The following is a 26268-nucleotide window of genomic DNA, read 5'->3' on the forward strand; positions in this document are numbered from 1 at the left end:
AGGCATAACAATTACCTCTTTTGACATTAACAGACTAAATGCTCCAATTAAGAGGCACAGAGTTAAAAATGGAAGAGATAAAAAAGAGTCCAACATTTTTCTGCCTGCAAGAAACACATTTGAATAGTCAGAGCAAATAAAGACTCAAAGTTAAAAGTTAGAGGACAATCTTTCAAGCAAACAACTCCCTTAAAAACATTGGGGTAGCCATCTAATATGACACAAACTTCAGGCTTAAAATGCTGACAAGTGACAATGGGTATAATTTCTAATTAACAAAGGAATAGGTACATTAGGAAGAAATCACACTCAAAAACATATGTACCCAATGAGGGACCAGCAAAATACAGCTATAGCACTCCTAGGGATATACCCTTGGAACACAAACATATAATACAAAAATCCCTTCCTCACATCTGTATTTATTGTAGTGCTATTTACAATAGCCAGACTATGGAAACAACCAAGATGTCCTTTAACAGATGAATGGCTAGAGAAACTGTGGTACAAAAACACAATGGAATATTATGCAGTCATCAGGAGAGATGAAGACATGAAATTTTCCTATACATGGATGCACATGGAATCTATGAGTGAAATAAGTCAGAGGGAGAGAGATAGACACATAATAGTCTCAGTCATCTATGGGTTTTAAGAAAAAATAAAAGACATTTTTGCAATAATTCTCAGAGACAAAAGAGATGAGGGCTGGAAGATCCAGCTCACGATATGAAGCTCACCACAAAGAGTGGTGAGTGTGGTTAGAAAAATAACTACACTGACAACTATCATAACAATGTGAATGAATGAGGGAAGTAGAAAGCCTGTCTCAAATATAGGTGGGAGGGGATGAGAAGGAGGGAGATAGGGGCATTGGTGATGGGAATGTTGCACTGGTGAGGGTGAGTGTTCTTTATATGACTGAACCCCAAATGTAGTCATATTTGTAATCAAGGTGTTTAAATAAAGATATTTTGAAAAGAAGAAATGCAAATGGTTAATAGACATGAAAAAATCTTTACTCCATATTTTTGGAACAAGTGTACTGTGGAGCAAAGGTTATGTGACAAATATAGATGCTAAATATAGTTGAAAAGTTTCTAGTTTTTTGTCTGAGTTACTTCATGGCAAAAAAATATCATTCAGATTAGGTAAATTTAGTTCAACAAACTCATGAAACAAAGCAGCTTAAAGAAAACCATATAACTTGGTCTACAGTGATAGTTTTTTCAAGCAAGGACAAAAAATGACTTTATAATCTTATCTTTTACTCATGGCATGTTGCATATTTCTAAGTATTTTATCTTGTTATATTTTTCAATTGTATGTAAAATAATTACTTTTCTATTGGGCTATGAATCTTTAAAATGGTAAAAGAGTAGAATTCAGAAAAGCTTGAAGCCACTGGGAAATCACTTAGTTTTCCTTTTGATTAAATCATAATATTTAAATGTCGGAGGGTTTTAAAACAGCTTTCTTAGACTAGAACCTAACTAGAACCTAACTCAGTGAGTCACCAAGGACAAAGTATAACCATTTTCCTCTAATGACCTCTTTTCTTTTCTTTTTTTTTCAGACCAATTTGACAGAGCTAAAGTCATTTGGCTCTCCACCTCTAGCTGTCAGCAATGTCAGTGCTGCTGTAATGACACTCATGGCCCCTGGTGGCAAAGTGCCCAAGGATCGTAGCTGGAAGGCAGCTAAAGTCAGTATGGCCAAAATAGATGGCTTCCTGGACTCACTAACTAATTTTGATAAAGAAAATATTCATGAGAACTGCCTCAAAGCGATCAGGCCATATCTGCAAGATCCTGAATTCAATCCAGAATTTGTGGCCACCAAGTCTCATGCAGCTGCAGGTCTCTGCTCTTGGGTTATAAATATTGTGAAGTTCTATGAGGTGTTTTGTGAAGTGGAACCAAAGCGTCAAGCATTGAACAAAGCCACATCAGAACTTACTACTGCTCAGGAGAAGCTTGCAGTTATTAAAAACAAGATTGTTGTAAGTAATGCCCAAATCCCACCTCTTCACCTTCACTAAACCATTTTCACACCAATTACCGAGCACTTACAAAGCTAGATTTTAAAAGAGAAGCAAGAAACCAGAATAGTATCATGTAAAATAGGTTGCTTGCCAGAAGGGCCCACCTAGAGTGGATCCCTGGCACCCCATACTCAATCCCCTGAGCACTGCCAGAAGTGATTTCTGAGTGTAGAACCAGGAGTAATCCCTGAGCATCGTCTGTGTTTAGCCCCTCCCCACAAAAAAGAAAAAGGAAAAAAACCAAACTGCTAAGTTTCACCTTCTTGATTTCTCAATAGAGGCATATTTTTTGCTTTAGTCCCACTATAGTCTAAATAAGATATTGCTCGTTCATTATTCAGAAGTCTTCTTTTTAATTTATAGGCTTACAAATATGATCAAAACAAGTTTTCTCAAGATGTGTTACTTTATCGTGTAGATTGTTTCTAATTCAGGTTAATCAAAGTCCTGTAGGCTCACAACCAAAAACCAAACAAGCCCTTTTTTCATTCCCTTAATTATGAAGAAGGAAAGTGAAAATTGGGGTTATTACCCAGAATTAATCATTTTACCCAAAATAATATTTCTAACACAAAAGCATGTCTTCATTGTAAGAAAAACATTTAATTATATCTGGTAATTTTTCCTATAAATCTCTCTTGTATCCCCTTAAGCCCTCTCCACCATATCTAATTTCTGAGCTCAGAATAAGTACCTTTATTTTTTATTCTCCATATATTTGTAATTAAATGTGTTCTCCCAGAACATAATGTGCTTTATGTTAATATGATTGCTTGACCAGTTTGAGAAGAATTCAGAAGATTAGGAGAAATTTTCTTTTCTTCCCCTACAATCTGAAAAATTTCTTTTCTCTAAATGATACATATATATTCTACATTACTAGTTTTATTAACAGAACTGTTTTATTATTAACCACAAAAGAATTAAAAATATTGCACATTTGACAATTCAGAACAAATAGTCAAATTTTTCATATTTTTTCTCTATTCCTTTGAAATTTAGGTTTTATCTGTTTTGCCACACCCTTGTATCTAGTATCATGAGTGCTGGCCAGCTGTCCTATAGATTTCTCTCAGCAATATCTATATTTGAGCCTTTTATTTATGTTTTATGTTATTGTATTAGCTTATGTAAGTTTTTAAGAAAGAATTTGTCTTGGGGTTTTGATTAAGGATGATATTTTAATCATAAATATATAATTGTGGGGTCAGCAACTTTTTAAACATCTTGATAATATTTTTATTATATGTTCCTCAGTCAAGATAAAGATGTAATCTCAGGTCCAATCAACTTGATGGGAACTTGCTTTACATTTAATATACATATATACTCAATTAAAATAAGAAATCAAAACAAAACCCTATAGCCTTGATGACAGGTTAAGTTCAATCAGTAGATATCAGTTCAAATAAATAATAATATTAACTAATTTATGATATATAAAACAACAATATCAATTTTCTAAAGTAAAATGGGTACCATATTTTTCATTCCTGAAAGAACTAAAAGATTTATGAAAGGAAAAATGTGCACATAAGGCGTCAACCCAGAGGGATATGGGCAGCTGCAGCTATCAAAGTGGTTACAGTGTCTTTACTACTCAATTTCTGCTTCTCCTTTTATTACATGAGCCCTCATACATAAGATGCTACTGAAGTTCTAAAAATCAGTTAACTGATTAAGTTTAATCCAAAAATATTTCCAGGATCTTTCATTTTTATAGGTGAATAAGAGGAAAATGAGACTCTAGCTACAAAATCATCATGTAAATTTTCAAACTGTTTCAAGATTATTGACATTCTGTATGCTTCAAATTTTACTATTTAGTCTTCGAGTAAATTCAGTAGTAAAAGGTGGCAATTTAAAGATATTTGTAGTTAATCTCTCTGCAAAGATACATTAGTTAAGTAATTTTCTCTCAATATATTTGCCTTATAAATTCAGATGTTCTTAACCATTTTACTTTTAAAGTTTCAATAACAAATGCAGAACACTATTGCATTTCCATGATTATTTTTTGATAGAAAAGGTTTTTAAATTATTTCATAATTTTTAATGTCTCCTGGAAAAATGTTACATGGACTGTATTTTCCATGCTCTATCACACATTATTTTAGCTAAAGAGGCATTTGGTGCAAAGGAAATATGTGTATCCCTTTTTACTAGCCAACTGTCATATAATGAGCCCATTTAACAAGTGAAAGCAATAATTTAAGTACTTGGCTACCTTAGGAAGTCTCTTCTGCCAAATTTTCTCAACATATTTTTACTTTTAACAATCTCCACTACACATTCTGTCAACATTTAAAAATGCAAACCCTTCTCCACTAATAACAAAGAAGTTAACAGGTATCTATCTCCCTTAGAGCAAGTATAATCTTCCTTCAAGCTCTATTAGCATATTGTCAGTCTTCTTACAACTAAGACTTATTTTGAGTGCTTTAGGATAATTTTAAGTCAAAAATATTTCAAAATAGATTGTAGTTTAACTGGAACTTGGATATATGAAAATATGAATTGGCCATGGTTATATCTGGTCAACTTTGAATAGCTTTAATTTGTATTTTTTCTGTAATTGACATTCATTAATGTTACAATTTTTAAATAATAGTTAAAAACATATATTATTATATTGAAAACACTCAAGCATTAGCCAAGAATCCAACAAAACAGTATAGAATAATTTCTACTGAAAAACAATTATCTTCTCCCTTTATAATTCTTATTTTGTCTATTTTAGTTACTAATATTGCTCAAAGCTTGCTACTTATTTAAAGCTTATATAATATTGGAAAATTCTCTAAATATTTATATATAAAATATGATTGGAGATTCTTCCAAAAGCTGGAAATCAAGCTCCTATAAGATCCAGCTATACCACTCCTAGGGATATAGCATAGGACCACAAAAATACAATTCAAAAATCACTTCCTCACACCCATATTCATTGCAGCCATGTTTACACTAGCCAACCTATATGGAAACAACCTGGATGTCTCTCAATAGATGAATGGCTAAAGAAACTGTGGTAAATATATACAATGGAATATTATGCAGCCATTAGAAAAGATGAAGTCATTAAATTTTCCTATACATGATGTATATGGAATCTATTATACTGAGTGAAATAAATCAGAGGGAGAGAGATAGACACAGAATAGTCTCACTCACCTATAGGTTTTAAGAAAAATTAAAGATATTTTTGCAATAATTCTCGAGACAAAAGAGAGGAGGGCTAGAAGGTCCAGCTCATGATATGCAGCTTACCACAAAGAGTGATGAGTGTAGTTAGAGAAATAATTACACTGAGAACCATCATAACAAAATGTGAATGAATGAGAGAAGTAGAAAGCATGTCTAGAGCACAGGCCGGGGTGGGATGGGGATGAGGAAAATAATGTTAATATATACCTATATAGGTACATTTTATATATAAATATGTTATATAAATATATGTTTATGGAGTTGATACGCCCAGAAGGGAGAAGCCTCTGAACTCTGCTGGAACTTTGATGCCAGCACCTCTCTCTGTCTCATATGCTGTGCTACATTCTTGGCCTGATTTCATCCTCTGTGTGGCTTCATCTGTGGACGGCTAGCCTTCCCTGGAGGTGAGTTGATACACCCAGAAAGGGAGGAGCCAGAGGAGTGGCCGCGCATGTCATTTAACCAATAACTACAACCACAACACGTAAAAAAAACCAAAATACAGATATGACAATGGGGAAACAATGCAGGCCAGTGCCAGATGGAGAATGAAGATGGCAACTCTGATTAACAGAACATGGCCAACCAACTAGTTAGTCCCTCAGATAAGGAGGTAGTTTAGAGTCACAATATGGAAGATGTTCACAGAACTCAAAGAAAGTATAGAAGAGAACACTAATAAGAATCAAGAGAATATGAAGATAGAAAACAGAAAACTCCAAACTGAAATTTCAGGTCAAATAACAGGTCTGAAAAACTCAGTAGATGAATTGAAGGAAAAAATGGATGAGCTTTCCCACAGGTTAACAACAGCTGAGGATAGAATAAGTACACTGGAAGATGAGATGAATAACAACTCCATACAGCAGAAGTGGGGAGGAGGGAGATTTGGGACATTGGTGATGGGAATGTTGCACTGGTGATGGTGGTGTTCTTTACATGACTGAAACCCAAACACAATCATGTATGTAATCAAGGTGTTTAAATGAAATATATAATAAAAAAAGAAATGGAAAAAAATACAAAAAATAAAAATAAATATAGGTTATAAATATATATTTGTATATTGATATAAATATATATCAAAATTATGTTTAAATATAAACATGTATAATTTAATATAGTGTTGAAAATTTTAAAATAATTAAGCTTATTTAAAAATGGAGAAAAAATAAAGACTTTACTCTAAATTCTGGCACAAGACAAGGCTGTCCTTTCTCACACTCCTATTCAACATAGCACTGGAAGTACTTGCTATAGTGATTAGGCAAGAAAAAGACATCAAGGAAATCCAGATAGGAAAGTAAGAAGTGAAGCGCTCAATGTTTGCAATGACATGGTATTCTACTTTAAAAACCCTAAAGACTCTACCAAAAAGCTTCTAGAAACAATAGAATCATATAGCAAGGTGGCAGGCTACAAAATTAACACACAAAATCAATGGCCTTGTTATACACCAATAATAATAGGGAAGAAATGGACATTAAGGAAACAACCTCATTCACATTAGTGTCACACAAACTCAAATATCTTGGAGTCAACTTGACTAAAGATATGAAGGACCTATGCAAACAAACCTATAAAACCCTGCTCCAAGAAATAATAAAAGACATATAAAAATGGAAACACATACCCTGCTCTCAGATTGGCAGGATTAACATAATTAAAATGGCAATACTCCCCAAAGCATTGTACAGATTTAATACAATTTCTCTAAAGATACCCATGACATTCTTCAAAGAAGTGACTCAAATACTTTTTAAATTTATTTTGAACAACAAACACCAATGACTAGCTAAAGCAATTCTGGGTAAAGGAAATTGGGAGGCATTCCTTTTATTCTTCTTAAAATCCATAGATGAGTGAGATTATTCTGCATATATCTCTCTTCCTCTGGCTTATTTCACTCAGCATAACAGATTCCATGTACATCCATGTATAGGACAATTTCATGGCTTCATCTCTTCTGACGGCTGCATAATATTCCATTGTGTATATGTGCCAAAGTTTCTTTAGCCATTCATCTGTTGAAGGGCATCTTAATTGTTTCCAGAGTCTGGCTATTGTAAATAGCGCTGCAATGAATATAGGTCTGAGAAAGGGAATTTTGTAATGTATTTTTGTGTTCATAGGGTATGTCCCTAGAAATCTAGAAATGGTATAGCTGGATCATATGGGAGCTCAATTTCCAGTTGGAGGGATCCTTTATGGAAAGCGATATGGAGATTCCTCCAAAAACTAGAAATTGAGTTTAGGTGACTTTTATGATATTATTTCCTGTGTTTCTTCTGGGATGTCATTATTAAAATTTTTGGAGGTGTTGCATAGCCACATATACAGCCATATTCTTCAGGAATTCCAGAAAATATGGATCTGGACTAATGAACTTATATGGTTGCCACTGTGGTTGTGGTTGGGAGTACAGGGCTTCAAGAGATGTGGAGGACTGGAAAGAAGCCGCTTGTCCTAACTCTAAGAACAATCTAGAGTTATCAGGCTTAAAGTTTTTATATGTTAAATATTTCTGCATCAATTAGATGTAAAGCAGTGAAGTTGGGACATTGGCATGACAATGATAATATGATATGTACAGCTGTAGAGTCTTCCGCAAGGCAAAAACTTGTCTTGCCTACTTCCCAAGGTGCCCCAGATCTATAAACTGCAAGACAACTGTATGAGATTTTGCAGTTTGGCTTGTCTCTCTTTTAAGAGTATACTGAGTCTATAGAATTGAACAATAAGCTGACATTGGGGCTGTGGTCAGGGGTATCACCACTTTCTTTTCTATCTCTGTCTAGGGAATTGTCTAGGAGTTTTACTATAGACTCTTTAGGATTTTCGATGCATATCGTCCGATCATCTGTAAAAAGAGAGAGCTTGACTTCCTTTTTCTCATCTGGGTACCTTTGATTCTGGCATCTTGTCTGATTGCTATTGCTAGGACTTCCAAAAATATGTTGAATAAGAGCAGAGACAGTGAACAACCTTGCCTAGTTCCTGACTTTAGTGAAAATGCTTTCAGTTTTTCGTCATTAAGGATAATGTTGTCTGTGGGCATTTTATAGATAGCTGTAACTATCACGATGAGGTTTTCTTACAGCTCTAGTGTTCTGAGTGTTTTCATCATGACTGGGTGTTGGATTTTGTCGAATGCCTTCTCTGCATCAATTAATATAATCATATGTTTTTTGTCTTTCTTGTTTTTGGTGTGGTGTATGATGTTGATTGATTTGCATATGTTGAACCATCCTTGCATTCCTGGGATGAAACCCACTTGGTCATTGTGTATAATTTTTTGATGTTTTGTTGGATTTGGTTTGCTAGGATTATGTTGAGGATTTTTGCATCTATGTTCATTAGTGAGATTTGTCTGTAGTTTTCTCTCAGAGATGTCTTTGACATTTTTGAGAATGAGTTTGATATTAGCCTCATAATAGAAGTTAGGAGATTCCTGAGTCTGAGGATCAATGGTAGTAATTCTTCTCGAAATATTTGGTAGTATTCACCTGTAAAACCATCTGGACCTGAACTTCTGTTCTTGGGTAGCTCCTTAATTACTGTTTCAATTTCCTTATATGTAATTGGCCTGTGTAGGCTTTCTAAATCTTCCTTATCAAGTTTCAGAAGATGATAATTTTTCAGTTATCTGTGGGTTACTCCTGGGTTCTCTAAACTAACTGAGTACACTTGTTCATAATAAGTGCTCATGATGCCTTAGATTCCTTGGGGTTCTGTTGTAATCTTTTTTGTCTTCTGGCTGTGTTTTGGGTTTCTTTGATGCTGTTTTTTGAGATCCTTATGATGCTGCTTTAAACTACTGATTTTGTAATTTTTCTCTTTCCTAACCTAGGCCTGCATTGCTACGAGTTTCCCTCTAATTAGTGCTTTTACTGTGTCACACAGATTTTGACGATTTTTCTCTTCATTATTATTCATCTCAAGGAATCTTTTTATTTCTTCCTTATTTCCTCTTTGATCCAGCCGCTATTGAGCAGCATGTTGTTTCATCTCCAGATGTTGGGTTTTCTCCACAGATACTTTTTACAGTCAATTTTGATCTCTTTCGCACAGTAATCTGATAGGGTGCTTCTAGTAATTCTTATATTTGTGACTTTGTGCAGGTTAAATTTATATCCTAAGGCATGGTCCATTCTGAGAAGGTTCCATGTTCGCTTGAGGAGATGTGTATTTTGCTTTCTGGGGGTATAGGGCCCTGTAAAAGTCCTTTAGTTCTAGTTCTTCTAATTTATTATGTAGGGCTCTTATGTTTTTGCTAGTTTTTTTTTCCTAGTGTATCTGTCTAGTGGTGATAATTGTGTGTTGAAGTCTCCTACTACTATCACATTTCCTTCTATATGTTTCCCCAGATTTGTGAGCAAATGACTCACATATTTTGCAGGCACTGCTTTTGGTACATAAATGTTAACCAGAGTTATTACTTCTTGCTCTGTTTTTTCCCTGATCAGTAAGTAGTGACTGTCTTTCTCTCTGAGCACTTTAAGTGCAATTTGGTCTGATATAAGAATGGCTGTCCCAGCTTTTTTTAAATTTTCCATTGGCTTGAATACTTGATTTCTATTCTTTTATTTGTAGTTTGTGTCTATCCTGTATGTTTAGGTGTGTTTCTTGCAGGCATTAGATAGCTGTTTTTGTTTTGTTTTCTGATACAACCCTCTACTATTTTTCTTTTAAAAGGGGAGTTTAGTTCATTGACATTTAAGGAGATTATTGACAGAGAGGGCTATTATGCAATTGCATTGATTAGTGTGGTTGTTGTTACAATTGGGTGTTTGGATTGTGTAATTCATTTCTGAGTAGTTCATTTCAATTATGCTTGGTTACTGCAAATAGTGAGAGTTTGTTTTTGTCTGAGAATTTTTTCAGTCCTCCGTACCTTATGAATGAGAGTTTTTTCAGGTCGTGGACTCTGGATTGGAAGTTTCTTTCATTCACTAGTTTAAACATGTCATTCCACTCTCTTCTTGCTTGAATTGTTTCAAATGATAAGACTGGTTTAATTCTTATGTTTCTTCCTTTGTCCTTGAGGTTTTATTTATCCCTTTTTGCTTTAAAAAATTTCAAATTTCTCTTTCGTTTTTTGTTGTTGTTGTTGTTATTTGGATTAATATATGTTCTGGTTTTGGTTTATTAGGGTCTATTTTATTAGGGACTTTTTGCCTCTTGAAATTGCATCAGAGCCTCTTTCCAGAGAGTGGGAAAGTTTTCTGCTATTATTTCCATCACTACTTGTTTTTTCCCTTTCCCTATATACTCTTCCTCTGGTATTTCTACAATCTTCAGATTATTTCTTTGTCTTTGTTCATTAAATACCTAGCATTTTCTTTCAATGCTTTACATTTTATTTTCTTATTGGCTTCTTTGTCATTTTTGGTTTGTAGTTTTTCTTCAACTTCCTCTATGCAATTATGCAACTGTGTAATTCTGTTATTATGGCATGGTAAGACTTTTATTATTTTCTTTAATTCAATTTGTATGGATTCTCTCATCTTCTATAAAAGTTCTTCTTTAAATTGGTTGATTTATTTGTTCATCTATGTATTTATTAATCTGCTGGTTACTGATTCCTTGATTTCTATTGCCAGACATTCATTGCCACTTAATGTCCTCATCTATTGGGCTGTGCCTTTTGGAGAACTTGGAAACTTGCTAGGATTTCTCTATATATCCTAGGTTGCTAGAGTCTTCCTTAGTTTACACATATTTTTTGCATTTGGTGGCTTAGAGTGTTCTGCCTTTGGGTCTCAACCTTCCATTGTCACTTGTGGTATGGGGCTGTGTCCCTTCTCTGGAGTGTGGCCCTGTGAGAAGGTGCAGGGTTACTCTCTGTGCCACAGTCCCCCGGCATCCACAATGGTGGTGACTGCACCAGTATCCTTTTTATAGACTTGTTCACCATTTTTATATCTTCTGTATATATTTTCCCAGTTTTATGTAGTAAGTTTTTTGCACTTGTTTAGTTTTACAAGTGCTTTATATATCTTTGATATTAAAACTCTGTTGATTTGTGGACAATTTTTTTCAGACTGAGTGTCTTTTTATTTTAATTTTTAGATGGTGGGTTGTTTGATTTCATTTTGTTGCAATATAGATATATTTTAAATAATTTTTATTGTGACCAAAGTGAATTATTAATCTTTTACAGTAATATGTAAGGTAGATAGTGACAATGAATCAGAGCCATTCTCACCACTAGTGTTTTCCTCCCTCCACTCCTCTTCCCAGCATGCAATCCATATCTTCCTCTTTTGCCCCCCCCCAAATTGCTAGTATAACTGGTCCCATCTGTGTGTAGCTTGTTTTAGATTGTCTATCAATTCTGTTGTCATTAACTTTGGGTTTGGAGTTAAAGCTTGATAATTTTTTAATTTCCACTCAATGTTTGGTCCTGGTATCATTTATTTTCTCCCCTCAATTTATGAAGCAGAAGATTATTCGTGTTTTGTGGTTCTGTTCGTGAAAGAAAGAAAAGAAAAAAGAAAAAACCTTAGAAGAGTCTGTCTAGAGTTTATAAAAATTAAATTAAAAGAAGAAAGGGAAAAAAGAGAAACATAACAACAACAAAAAAACCCCAGCAACTACAAAGAAAGCACAACAGCAACAAAAAGGAATAACCAATAATAATCATGAGAAGAAACATGTGGTGAGGGAGAAGGGCAAAGTTTTGTGCTTTTTTTTTTAATAGGTATGGTAAGTATTTTGGAAATTAGAAATAGAACTCTCTTGGCCCAAGAGATACAGGGTTTCCTGACCCTGAAGCATACTGTCATGAAAACAACTACTGGCTCCATAAACTCTCATTTTTATGCCCCAAGATTTTTTTATGGTGCCATGAAAATTTCCATTCAGTTGAGGATTACAAAATCAGGCCTCTGTAGCTAGAGATTTTGGTATTTGCATAGGTCATAGTATGAAGTCCATAATAAAGTCTTTATAGATCTAGAAGTTCTGTTCCATCACTATTGTTGCAATCAGTCTTCTGTAATTAGTGGCCTTGATTTTTGTACAGATTCTAGGTGAAGCCTAGGATAGAATTTTTCATAATGGTTCTAGAAGATCAATTCTGTTGCAGTTGTCACAATCAGACTTCTGGAATTAGAAAACTTGGTTTTTGTACAAATCCTAGCCCAATGCTAGGGTCTTTCTTAATTTTCCAGGATAAGTTCTGCCCAGTCATGGTTGTCAAAGTCAGTCTTTTGTAGTTATCAATCTTGGTTTTTGCACAGATCAAAGGGCGATGTTTCTTCTGATTTCATCTTACCATTAGGTGATGGAATAGGACAACTTGCTCTTAGGTCAAGTTGTTGCCATTTCCTTGTTGTCAGGATGTCATATCAAAACTGGTGAAAGTTGTGCCAGAGCAGTAGTAGGAATTTCCCAGGTGAAATTTTGTTCCAGTTGCTGTTGCAGGATACTGTGTTGGTATTATGTCTGTGATCTAGGATTCGGGGTTGGACGGTCACTGTCCAGTCATGGAGTCTAGGTGAGTCCACATGACACATGTTTAGGGTGGGAACACCTGGTATTATAAAATGTATGAGTTCTTTTTTTAAATGTATGAGTTCTTATCCACAGTAAATAAGAGCTTGTTTCTATACATAAAATGTTCTCCTTTTTAGCATGCCTTTGCTAAATGAAATGGTGCCATATTATATTGCTGGTGCATTTGGGTGTAAGAATGATGGGCTACACAATCTCTATGCCCTGGTTTTAACCTGAGCTTCTATGTCTGTCTATATGTGGGCATGAATTTTTATACAGTATGGACATTTCTTAATTTTGTCCAATTTCTTTATCTTTAGTTGGTCAGTGGCAATAAGTCATAGATGTGTCTAGATTCAATGTCATAAAGGGTTCTGCTTATATTGTAAACATAATTTTGTTATGGTCTGTTACCTATGTCTTTAATAATATTGAATTAATTTTCATCCATAGTGTGATATCTGGAGTGAGTTCTGTTTTTTTATTTGAATAAGCAGTTGTCCTAACACTAATATTGAAAAGGTTTTATATGTTCTACTGTGTGCTTGTCTTTGTCAAGAATTAAATGATATACCTTAACTGAGGGTGTCTGATAACCATGGGTTTGACACCAACCCCCGCACAGGATCACTGAAGAAAGCTGAGACTGAGGTGCCCTGGACATGCCTGAGCGGGGGTGAGTCTGGGTCACCACCGCCAATGCCACTACTGAGGGCTCCTGAGCGATGCAAGTTTGAAAACAACACCTGAGCAGGTTGGGCCCAGAGGAGCACATCTCTAGTAAATGAACTCCACCATAAAACAAAGAAAATAAAAGTGTGGCCATGGAGTGAAGTGGAGTAAGAATCACACTTCAAGTGTGGGGAAACAACGCAGGAAAACAGCATGCATACGGAATGAAGATGGCAACTCTGATGACCCAAAAATGCCAACCACCTAATTAACCTCTCAGATAAGGAGTTTAGAATAGAAATATGGAGGATGTTCATAGAACTCAAAGAACGCATAGACTGAATCTGAACATACTACAAGTATAGAAATCAGAAAACTCCAAACTAAAATAATGGGACTGAAAAATGAAGTACAGGAAATGAAAAACTCTATGGAAAGCCTCTCCAATGAAGTAATAGCAGCTAAAGACAGAATTAGTGAGCTGGAAGATGAGATGCATAGTAACTCCACACAGCAGAAGAGAATGGAAAAGAACCTCAAATCAAATGATTATACAATGGAAAAAATACTCAAATATTTTGAACATATGAAAATAGAAATGTTCGATAAATTCAACAGAAACAACATAAAAATCATTGGAGTCCCAGAAACCCAGAAGAAACCCCCCAGGAATAATCAACAGTAAAGAACATCATTACAGAGAAATTCCCAGAGATAAAGCCTGCATGCAACCAAATCCCGCATGCCCGAAGAGTACCACCTAAAAGAGACCCAAAGTAAAGCACCCCAAGACACATCCTAGTTACAATGACGAATCTCATAAATAGGGATAGAATACTGAGAGCAGCAAGATGCAAAAGGGAAATTACATTCAAAGGAACACCCTTAAGATTTACAGCAGACATGTCACAAGGAACTCTCAGGGCCTGAAGACAGTAGTGGTATATTGTGAAAAGATTGAATGAAATGGATGCTTCATCTAGAATACTGCACCCAGCCCAACTCTCACTCAGGTTTGAAGGAAGGATACATAGCTTCACGGATAAGCAACAGCTCAGAAACTTTAAAGATGCAAAACCATCTTTAAAGGAGAAACTGAAAGGTCTACTTTAAGAATTAAATGATCATAAACCTGAGAGTCAATCTCTTGCTCCAAATTTTATTCCATTGAACTGAGTCCATCTTTATTACAATACTGTCTTGATTACAATAATTTTATGAGATAACTTAAAGTTGGGTATAAAAAAGTCTTCCATCATCTTTCATCTAATATTGCTTTGAATTCACAGGGGTTTTATTGATGTATAAATTGCAATAGCATTTGGTCTTTTTTAAATCGTGCGTATATTTTGTGTGTGGCTTTTAGGTCACACCCGGAAGCGCTTAGAAGTTACTTCTGGCTCTACACTCAGAAATCGCTCCTGGCAGGCTCAGGGGGACATATGAAATGCCAGGATTCAAATCACCATCCTTCTGCATGCAAGGCAAATGCCCTACCTCCATACTATCTCTCCAGCCCCAATGCATGGGTATTTTTATAAAATTACACTGAATATAAATATTATTTTATGTAGGGTAGTCATTTTGACACTATTAATTCATCCAATCAATGAACAAAGTATGTGTTTTCATTTCAAAAATATAGAATATTTAATTAATTTGCTTATTATATTTTTATGTGAATGTGTTCATAAAAGGGAGCATCTACAGGACCTACTACTCATTGAACATGTTTGGGCAAATTAACATTTTCTTTATCTCTCCTTTCCTCTCTCTTCTCACTACTTCTTTCTTCCCTTTCTTCTTCTACCTCTTCTTCCTCATCATCAGCTTGATTTATAATTTTTTAACCTTATTTTTACTATATTTACCTATTTTTCTGTTCTCCATTTATCTTTTGTTCTCCTTTCTCTTTTTCTTAACCTATAAATAAGCTAATTATTTATCGTTATTCAACCAGTCCATAAGAGCTCAGTCCCATCCTATTAGGGTCAGACATCTAACAACAGCTTAAGAACAGAACACTATTGTATGTGCTTATGTGGGCATGAGTACATAGAGGACTCCTCTATGAGAGCCAAACCTAAATTGTGAACAACCCATGCCTATAGTGTATATAGCCCCTCTTATATACTACCCCTTCTCCCCACCTTCAGAAATCTTACTATCTCTTCACCCCACAATTCCAATCCGATATCCCACCTATTTAACACTCTTTACCCTCAGTTTTTAACTCATTAGGTATCAAGACCAACCTTCTGCCCCAATAAGCCATCACCCAGCTCCCAAGCAAATGGACACCCACTCAGCCCCACATCTCATCCCCCAACAAGACTCTACAACCAACACCCCTGCTAACTTATGCTCTGTGTCCCTCCTTCTCACCCACCCAAAATGTGGACTGTTTTTTGATACTGAACTCAGCTCCAGAAGGTTACCTAGTGCAAGAACTCTACCCGAGCCCTTTCTGCAGCAAATCATCTCTCAATCTCAACAAGACAATGGTGTGTGATGAAAATGTGCTGTGGATTCCACACTGCACAAGAAAATCTCAAAAGACAATGGGGAAGCCTATATTACCTTTATAAGTTTAAGATCTATGTAGTACTGCCTCTTAGCCTGTTTATCCCCAAATGTAAGGTAGTCTGCATCAGTTTGTTCCCTTAATACTTTTTAAACTTATTTTATTTTTCCTTTATATACGTGAGTATATACATATATATTGTCTCATTTCTGCTTTTTCTTCTTCCTTAACTTCACCTGTTTTGGTTCTGCTTGATACAAAAACTTACATAAATGTCTTGCTTCGGATAATAGCTCAGGTCAAAGTCAGGGCATAGAGATGATGGAGCCTGACACTCTCACCCCTAAATGCACCAGCAATATAATATACCACCATTTCTTTTTGCAAAGGCATACTAAAAAAGGGAAGATTTTACTATAGAAACAAGTTCTTATCTACTAGGGATAGGAACTCATATACTTTACAATACAGGGGCACCTCCCACCTTGAACATATGTCATGTGGTCTCAACTTAGACTCCATGTGATTAGACAGTGGTCGTCCAAACCTGAACCCTAGATCTCAGACATAGAATTGACACAGTTCTCTGCAACAGAAGACCAAACTCCCTTTGGGACATTCTTACTACTGCTCTGACACCAGCACATACGAGATTTGTTATGACATCCAGACAATGTGGAAATTGCAACCACTTGATCTAAGAACAGATTGTTGTACTTCACCATCATAAGATGAAACCAGAAGACATGTCATCTTTTGATATGTGCAAAAGCCAAGATCACTAACTACAGAAGACTGACTGTGATAAACATGACTGGGCAGAACTTATCCTGGGACCAATAACAAAATGACCCTATTCTAGGCCTTTGCCTATGATCTGTACAACAACCAAGATCTCTAACTCCAGAGGTCTGAATGAGACAACTGCAACCAAGCAGATCTTCTAGAAACATAAGTAAAGACTCTATCCTAGGCCTCATCCTAGTATCAGGGCAAAAACCAAGACCACCGACTACAGAAGACTGATTAAAACAACAATGATGAAACAGAACTCCTAGAACTGTAAAGAAAGACTCTATTCAAGGCTGATTCTTTAACCTGTGCAAATACCAAAATCGCTAGCTACAGAGACATGATTTTATCATCCACGATGGAGAGGAAAGTTTCCAGACACCACCAAAGGACCAAGGGGATAGTAAAAGAACATCTATAGAACCTGTAGTTATTCCCATGACAGTATACTTCAAGGGCAAAGAAACCCTGTATTTCTTAGGCCAAGGGAATTCCCTTTCTAATTTCCCAATATTTATTGTGCCTATGCATGAAAAAAAAGTGAAGCACAAATTAACTTTTTTTTGTTTTGTTATTGTTGTTGTTTGTTGCTTGTTTTTATTCCATGGGTTTTCTTTGTGTGTATGTGTGTGCTTTGTTTGTTTTTATTTCAGGACCATAGTTATTGTGTGGTTGGTGTCTTTATTGCTGTGGTGCTTTTCAAGTTTTTTGTTTGTTTGTTTGTTTTTAAATTTTAGGATTTTTATTATGTTTTCCCTTTTTTTTTCTCTAAAATTGATATTTATAGCCTCTAAAGGACTTTGCCCATTTTTGGTTTTTGATTTCTTCAAGCAGAACCACATAATTTGAACTATCTTGTTCTGCCTCACAAATTGAATGGGAAATAATGGAGGGTACCAAGACCAGACAGTCGTATGAACATTAAGTAGAAATAAAAAAAAAATGGTCAGACTTAAACACCAAATCCAAAGCTAATGACAACAGAATCGACATCCAGTCTACAACATGCTAGACACATAGGGGCCCACGTATACTAGAAACCCGGGGGGTAAAAGAGAGGGATATGGGATGCATGCTGAGAACAGGGGTGGAGGGAGGACAACATTGGTGGTGGGAGTGGCCTGATTCAATGTCACTATGTACCTATATAATTACTGTGAATAATTTGTAATCCACTTTGGTCAAAATAAATATTAAAAAGGGAGCATCTGGGGGCACTGAAGGGAGAATTTAGAGGGTAACAAAATTAGTGCCTTAATTCTAAATAATTAATAAATTGAAATCATGTCTATAAAAACTTCTTTACTTTAGAATTATTCTGTATAATAGTCAGTATTTAATAAGTTGTCTTATATTCTTATAACTGCATCAATGAGAGGACTTATTTGGCAGGCAGCTCAGCCCCAAATTACAGGTCTACTTAATCTGATACATTATGTTTTTTCAGGGCTCCTTATGATCCTTGTGATAAATTTCTAATTTCCTTATAATTTTGTTTACTTTTGTTTCTAATAACAGTACCTGCAATATTTTAGGCAAGCTGCAGGGATCCATTTTACAACATAGAGAAAAACAGCACTTATCCCTCAACTATGTCTATCACTCCTTCTAATTAGTACTAAATACTACTAAAGTATTGGGATAGAAAAGTTCTCTCTTTTAAGTTGGGACAGCCAGTATGATACATCTCTGAATTTCTACTTCACTCTATACTTATAGAAAATTCTATACCTATAGAAATTCTGTATTTCTCTATCCCTTACAACTCTGTATATCCTAATCCCTTACAACTTTCCCCAGGAATACCACCTTAAAAATTACTTAAATATATGCCATTTCTACAATGCCTCAGAAACCATCAAGTTGATGTTGAATTCTTTTTTCTGAACAGCACCTTAATGAAAACCTGGCAAAACTCACAGCCAAATTTGAGAAAGCTACAGCAGACAAACTCAAATGTCAGCAAGAAGCTGAAGTGACTGCAGGTACCATCTCACTTGCAAATCGCCTGGTGAGTGTGATCCCCAGCAGTCCGATTTTTATTATAACAGCTGAACTTGTCAAGTGCCACAGAGGTATAAAGTAGGTGAGCATAGCTTATCACAACAGTGATGTAGGGTAAAATAATAAATGTTCTTAATATTTAATATGTTACTATGCTGTGATATGTTGATGAGTTTGAGAAACATGTAAATAGAACCACTGGTCAGGCTAAAAGAGTTATGATACAGAAACAATCATCACTGTATGAAACATAAGATGGAATATATGATCCATAAGGCAACCCAGATAAGATATAAGATGCTTATATATATATATATGTGCTGACCAAAGGAAAAGTTAAAGTATAAAGCTAGTGTTAATTGCTAATCTCTGTCCCTCATATAATGTTTAATAAAAATAATAGTGTTTCAAAGATTATTAACAACAGTATTTTGTATATAAGCATGAGCTTCACATGTTATATGACCCAAAGTCTACTCCTGGACATGTTTTTGGTGCTTAAGTCTAGCAGTAATAGGGACCACCAGTTCTTTTTTTTTTTTTTTTTTTTTGTGGTTTTTGGGTCACACCCGGCAGTGCTCAGGGGTTATTCCTGGCTCCAGGCTCAGAAATTGCTCCTGGCAGGCACGGGGGACCATATGGGATGCCGGGATTCGAACCGATGACCTCCTGCATGAAAGGCAAACGCTTTACCCCCATGCTATCTCTCCGGCCCCAGGACCACCAGTTCTATACCAGTGATGCTAGGTGGAAACTGAGGTTTGGGTAAAGGGTATAGAGATCTTATATAACAGAGAACTCATATAGATAATATATGTATACAATAGAGAACTTACTGCCTCTGTACTCTCTTGCCACCCAGGAAATTATAATCTTTAGGATACCCCTTGCCTCTGAATATTTTGTACAAATACACAAACACATACACACATACACACAACCTTTGGCCTTTTTGAGTCTAAAAGTTCAATTAGAGTTGTCTTACATGTATATGTGCCCTATATTTTAATATCTCAAAATGTAGGAGAGGTGGTGCTAAAGGTAAGGCATCTGCCTTGCAAGCACTAAACTAGGATGGACCGTGGTTTGATTCCCTGGTGTCCTATATGGTTTCCCAAAGCCAGGGGCGAATGTAACCCCTGGGCGTAAAAGCAGTTTGGCCACCCAAAACAAACAAACAAAAAAAACCCTCAAAATTTAGACATTTAACATAAAAACAATTTTATTACATATAACAGGTATTTGGTCAGAGTTCAGCAAACAAGTTAAATCCAAACTTACTTCTTTCAGCATATATCTTGGAATCTTTCAAAGACAAAAACTAGATAATTCTAAACAGACTCTAAAGTCACCCACACTTGGCAACCCTTCACAGAATAGATGGTTTTTATCTTTAAAAATATACATCATATCTTTTCAAATGTCCTATTAAAGATATTTTCAAAGGCCTGATAAAGTCAGTATATGGTTTTCTGTGTCTTAAGTGCTATCTCCCTACCCACTGAAATAAGAATTTATTTATTTATCTTTATGTCTCTGACATTTGGAAAAGAAGGAGTATAATTTTCTCATATATTTTGCTGCCAAAGTAGAGTGCAAGGAAATTAATGTGCACAGTCATATGTAGTATATAGACCTCTTCATAACCCTTTAAATTAGTGGTATGAGTCTCCACATCTACAAATAATACAATCCAGAGACATATTCCAAACCTTGTATTGTGCCATAGCCATATAATGCACAATACAGAACAATGACTTGTTTATTTAAATGTTTATTGATTAGTCGGTAAATTGCCACTAGCAAAAAAAAAAAAAAACACAAAAATGTTTCTATCTTCTTGCTACTAAATTCTTTCTATTTTTCTCCATGACAAATTCTATGGTTTCCAAGTAAAGTCTCCAGATTAACAAGTCTTCTCTTATCTTTTAAATGATAGGTGGGAGGACTTGCTTCTGAAAATGTGAGATGGGCAGAAACTGTGAAGAACTTCAAACAACAGGAAAGAAAATTATGTGGAGATATATTGCTTATTACAGCTTTCATTTCATACCTTGGTTACTTTACAAAAAAATATCGGCAGAAGCTCATGGACAGGATCTGGAGACCTTACCTAAACCAGCTGGATGTACGTACTGCTTGATTTTCTTCTGAGCACAGCAGTCTATGGGCATCAATGTTCACATGACAATAACATACAAAATTTTCTATTACTTTCTGGCATATTTACTATACCTCAGCACTGCTCTAGGTCTCAGATATTTAGTGATATCTTATTATGGCAGTGAAATGTATAAACCCATATCTTTTTACACTCTTTCCACTGCCATTTTTGTTCTCTTGGCTATGAACCTCTTCACTTATTTGGACCTTCTACTAATCTGATCTAATGGTAAGCAAGCATTAACACTCCTCAAAAACCATTGAATTTGACAATAACCAAATGTCCCTCTTTAATCTACTGTTATTGAGTCAAATTATGTAATATTTATACTGTGAAAATCCTTTTTCCAACTTTCAACATTGTTGACAACCCAAATCTTTATTTTATCTTGTTGAGCTCAAACCGTATGGTCTCTACTCATAGCCTACAGATACCCATATGTTATGCAATTCTAAAATGCTTTTTATGTAAGCTGAAATTCTAAAATACTTTTTATGTGTCCTTTTAATATTAATATCTAGAGTTTATTCCTAAGTCCTCTTCTATATTGATTTTGAAAACAAATGGTGAAGTACTAATACTTAATTGAAAAGACAGCTAGTTCTAAAGACTGGTCAAAATCGTTCCTATTGTTACCTTAATAATTTCATAGCATTCATAATCCTCAACTAACAAACTCAGCATTCAATGTTCTCTACAACTCAACTAGATATAAGGTCCATTTAAGACAATGATGCCAACAGAGAACATTTATCGAAAGATGAAATTAGAGTCATAAAAGAACAGCTATATTAAGTCACCACAAAAAGTACCCTATACATAGTAAAAATTATATTTTAAAATGCATTTGTATTTGTATATGCCTTATAATATAAAACATAGTTATAGTGATTCATCTACCTTATTAAATCTTAATTTTGGGGCAGTATTTTATACTACTAGAAAATAAAAAGTCTGTTTTGTATTCATATTGAGTGCACTTAGGAAAAGAAATTAGTGACTGCAGAGTCAAATAATTTGGTAAGTAAAGTTGAGGACCTTAGTGGCTGTTTTTTCTGTTTGGATTTCATAAGCATTTTTGTACCTGGACCCCTTTGGAAGAATAAAAAGCATATAACATCCTTCTCATAATATTGTTTCCAGTGCATAAAATAAAATTACAAGGGAAAATAATTCTATTTCTATTTACTTCTAATCCAAGAACTAGGGCTTATAGTGGATGGTTTTTCTTTCAGGGTTTTCTGTATGTCATAGTATGGACATTAGTATCTGAAAAAAAATATAATTAAAGTAATAGTAATTGGTTCAGGAAAGTTTTGCTCAGGTAACTAGGCCACCAAAATTTCAGCAATGTGAATGGTGAGGTAATAAAAAATATGATAACCTTTAAAGTATTCTGTGCTCTAAAACTATTCAGACACAAAAAACTCACATATTATATTTTTATCTAAATATACAAATAGGTAAACCCATAAAAAGCATACTGGTGGTTTCTAAGAGCAAAAAGAGAATGTATGTGGGCTTCCCTTTTGGAGTGATTAGTGTTTTAAACTAAGTAGAGGTGACATTAGTACACTGTAAATAATATTAGGAGGGAGATTTGAGATGCATGCTGGGAACAGGTGTGGAGGGAGGACAACACTGGTGGTGGGAATGCCCCTGATTCATTGTCACTATGTACCTTAAATATTATCATGAAAAATTTGTAATTCACTTTGGTGAAAATAAAAATAATTTTAAAAAACACCATGTACTCCTAATAAAAATTTTGATCACAGAATAATTAAATGAGATAAGAACATAAATAAAATTCTGATGCACATTCAAGAATCATGATGAAACACAGTAAAACTAAGAGAAGGCATTCTGAGACCAATTGGTTTGCTCACTGTCTTACAACCATGCACACACCAGTGACTGTAGAGGGAATAGGTTGTTAATGGAATAGAGAAAGATATGTATTTTCAGACCTTTCAAAATTGAGATTTTGGGGGGCCGGGCGGTGGCGCTAAAGGTAAGGTGCCTGCCTTGCCTGCGCTAGCCTTGGACGGACTGCGGTTCGATCCCCCAGTGTCCCATATGGTCCCCCAAGCCAGGAGCAACTTCTGAGCACATAGCCAGGAGTAACCCCTGAGCGTTACCGGGTGTGGCCCAAAAACCAAAAAAAAAAAAATTGAGATTTTTGTTAAAAAATGGTAAAACTGGTTAAAGGAGTGTAGTTGGTGTTGGCTACTGTCACAAATAAGAGAAAACCTAGTAGGCATAGGGTTCAAAATGCATGCACAAGAAAGAAATATAGCAGAGGAATGCCTCTGTTAACATTAGAAAGAGTATCTTGAAATCAATATATTATAATACATATAATCTATGGCAAAATTGATTTTGGTAAATATACTGAACAGCAAAGGGTCTGATGGTATATATTTCTGCTGTGCTCTGTCTATCAAGAGAAAAATCTATGAGGATTTTCAGAAAAAATCAGCTTCTAGGAATAATTACACAACCAGAAAAGCAATTTTTATCTTTTTTAAAGGAATTATGTCTATTAATAAGTTACTGTGTATTTCAATCCCAGCTGAAAATATTCTTCTATTCTGAGTGTAGCATTATTTCATTATTCAGGTTCCCATACCAGTCACCCCCACCTTGGATCCCCTGAGAATGCTGACTGATGATGCTGATGTGGCTGTTTGGCAGAATGAGGGCCTCCCTGCAGACCACATGTCTATGGAAAATGCCACCATTCTTATTAACTGTGAACGTTGGCCACTGATGGTTGATCCTCAGCTACAAGGCATCCAATGGATCAAGAACAAATATGGCAAAGATCTTCAGGTCACTAAGATTGGTCAGAAGGGGTAAGTAAAAGAGCACAAATGTTTGTTACTCTCGTCCTATATCTATTCAAAAATGACTTCCTTTTCTCTCTTCTACCTACCAATCTTACACTGTGACACATAATACAAGCATAGCTCTGAGCAACATCGTTCTCCTGAGGATCAATTGAACATTTGCAATGAGAAGGTTATGTAACTTTCAGAGAATTCTCTTTGTAGGCATCTGAACTACACAAATAAACACAAATAATATAGACTGTCAATCCAGCAATCATCTCAATTCACTGACTCAGATATTTCTGCTTTATCATGTTTTATCAACTTTCTGCTTTACTAAATGTTTTGTGGTTTATGATCTCAATTCTGGTTTGTTGGCATTAGGATACATGAGAAAAACTGGATGGGAAAGCAGACATAAGAAAAGGACAGAAAACATTTATTAGAAATTCAAAAAGTACTAATCATAGTCTATTATATTATTGCACTTATATGAAGTATCTAGAGTAATCAAATTATTGGACACAGAAAGAATGGTGTTCCTGGGTGCTAGAGGAGGAGAAAATTAAACGTTGTGTAGAGGGTACAGTTTTCACTTCACAAGATCAAAAACTTCTGGAGATGAATGGTGATAATAGAAATAATGTGGATATACTTAATAACCTGTAGTTATACATTAAAAACTAGTTAAAATGGTACATTCTTTACAGACTCAGTTGATCAGCAAATGTCCACTTCCATCCTCTAGATGTATTTAGGATTGGGTATATTCACCCTCAGCTGACAACCAGGAAGACTGGATCACAGGCTGATGACAAGAGACTTTTTATTTTATTCTATTATGTTTATATAGGAAAAGAGGAACTGAGATACATGCAGGATGGCAAGGTCCACGGTATCAAAGATAGTTAGACAGAGGCAGAAGGTTAAATGTAAGGCAAGAAGTTAAATGTAAACATTGTATATTAAAATGTTATAGGAGAAACATAGTGAGCAAAAAATGGCATTATATCTTCCTTACATTGACTCTCCCAGCTCTCTCTGAGGGAGGAGGGAGGTTCCAGAGTCAAGCCTAAGAGTAATCATTGGTCATGAGGAGATGGTGCTCCCTATTAATTCTATTCTCCATCTTTGGAGTGATAGTCTGTAAAGCTTTCACCATAAGAATCTTTCCCAGGTCGGGTGAGGTGATGCTGGAGGCAAGGTGTTTGCCTTGCAAGTGATAGCCAAGGAAGGACCACGGTTCGATCCCCCGGCATCCCATATGGTCCCCTCAAGGGGGCAATTTCTGAGCTCTTAGCCAGGAGTAACCCTTGAGCATCAAACGGGTGTGGCCCAAAAAAACAAAAAAAAAAAAAAATCTTACCCAGGAGCAGGGTTACATGTACCAGGCAATTTGGGAAAATCATCACAGGGGCATCCAGCATATTCTATGTTGTAAATATTTACAATTAAGAGTTTTTAATTATATATGCAAAGCAATCACCATCTTATACCACATTAGTAAAAGGAGTTTAACAGTCACTTGAGCATATCAATCAATGCAGAAATAGCATTTGGGTTTGTGATGTCAGGCTAAAAAAATTCTACACCTGCCACGTGGTTCCTGACTGTCAGAAACTGTGAGTACTGCCTGTGTGTATTTTTCTACTGTCCTATCTCCTGAACCTTTTGAAAATGGGCTGAAAAGGGCTCAGAAAATTCTCTCTCCCAGAGGCTGCACAAGAGCACAGCCGCTCCGCTTCGCTATGCAGCCATGTACTCTTTCTCATGAAAGAATGCCACTGCAACAAGAAGAAAAAATCACATTAGGAACACTGCTGGATTACTGAAGCCCAGAATTTCTCTCCAGATTGTCTTCTCTGCTATATGCTCAGGCCTAAGATTTGATCCTGTGTGAGGCTTTATCCATGGAGGGCTCCACTTTTTTGGAGGCAAGTTAACCCACCCAGAAAGAACAGAGCAAGAGGAGGATGGCCATGCACATCGTTTAGCCAATGAATACCACCACAACGCTTAGAAAAATCCACAATACAAGTGTGACATGGGGGAAAAAACGCAGGCCAGCATCAGATATAGAGAATGAAGATGACACATCTGATGACCAGAAAATGGCCAACCAACTAATCAATCTCTCAGATAAGGAGTTTAGACAAGAAATATGGAAGATGCTCAAAGAACTCAAAGAAACCATGGATCGAGTTGAACAGAACACTAATAAGAACCAAGAAAATATGAAGACAGAAATCAGAAAACTCCAAACTGAAATAACAAATAACAGAACTGAAAAATTCAAAAAATGAATTGAATGACAAAATGGATAAGATCTCCAGCAGGGTAACAGCAGCTGTGGATAGAATTAGTGAGCTGGAAGATGAGATAAATAACAACTTCATACAGTGGGAGAGATTGGAAAAAATCTTAAAACAAATAAACAGACAATGGAAAAATTAGTCAAAGAATGGGAACAGATGAAAATAGAAGTCTATGATAAAATCAACTGAAACAACTTAAGAATAATTGGAGT

At 35.5% G+C, this 26268-nt stretch overlaps 1 protein-coding gene across 1 annotated transcript in view; it reads left to right on the forward strand.

Annotated features, from left to right (window-relative positions):
- The window catches only part of DNAH9 (dynein axonemal heavy chain 9), a 704007-nt gene that overhangs the window by 507910 nt on the left and 169829 nt on the right, over positions 1 to 26268 (forward strand). The window contains exons 50-53 of the mRNA XM_049776731.1: positions 1577 to 2002; positions 18631 to 18750; positions 20683 to 20871; positions 23530 to 23765. Coding sequence (XP_049632688.1) covers positions 1577 to 2002; positions 18631 to 18750; positions 20683 to 20871; positions 23530 to 23765 — 971 coding nt within the window. The remainder of the gene's footprint in view (positions 1 to 1576; positions 2003 to 18630; positions 18751 to 20682; positions 20872 to 23529; positions 23766 to 26268) is intronic.

Source organism: Suncus etruscus, chromosome 7 (assembly GCF_024139225.1).
Source record: "Suncus etruscus isolate mSunEtr1 chromosome 7, mSunEtr1.pri.cur, whole genome shotgun sequence".
In the NCBI taxonomy this organism is placed as follows: Eukaryota; Metazoa; Chordata; class Mammalia; order Eulipotyphla; family Soricidae; genus Suncus; species Suncus etruscus.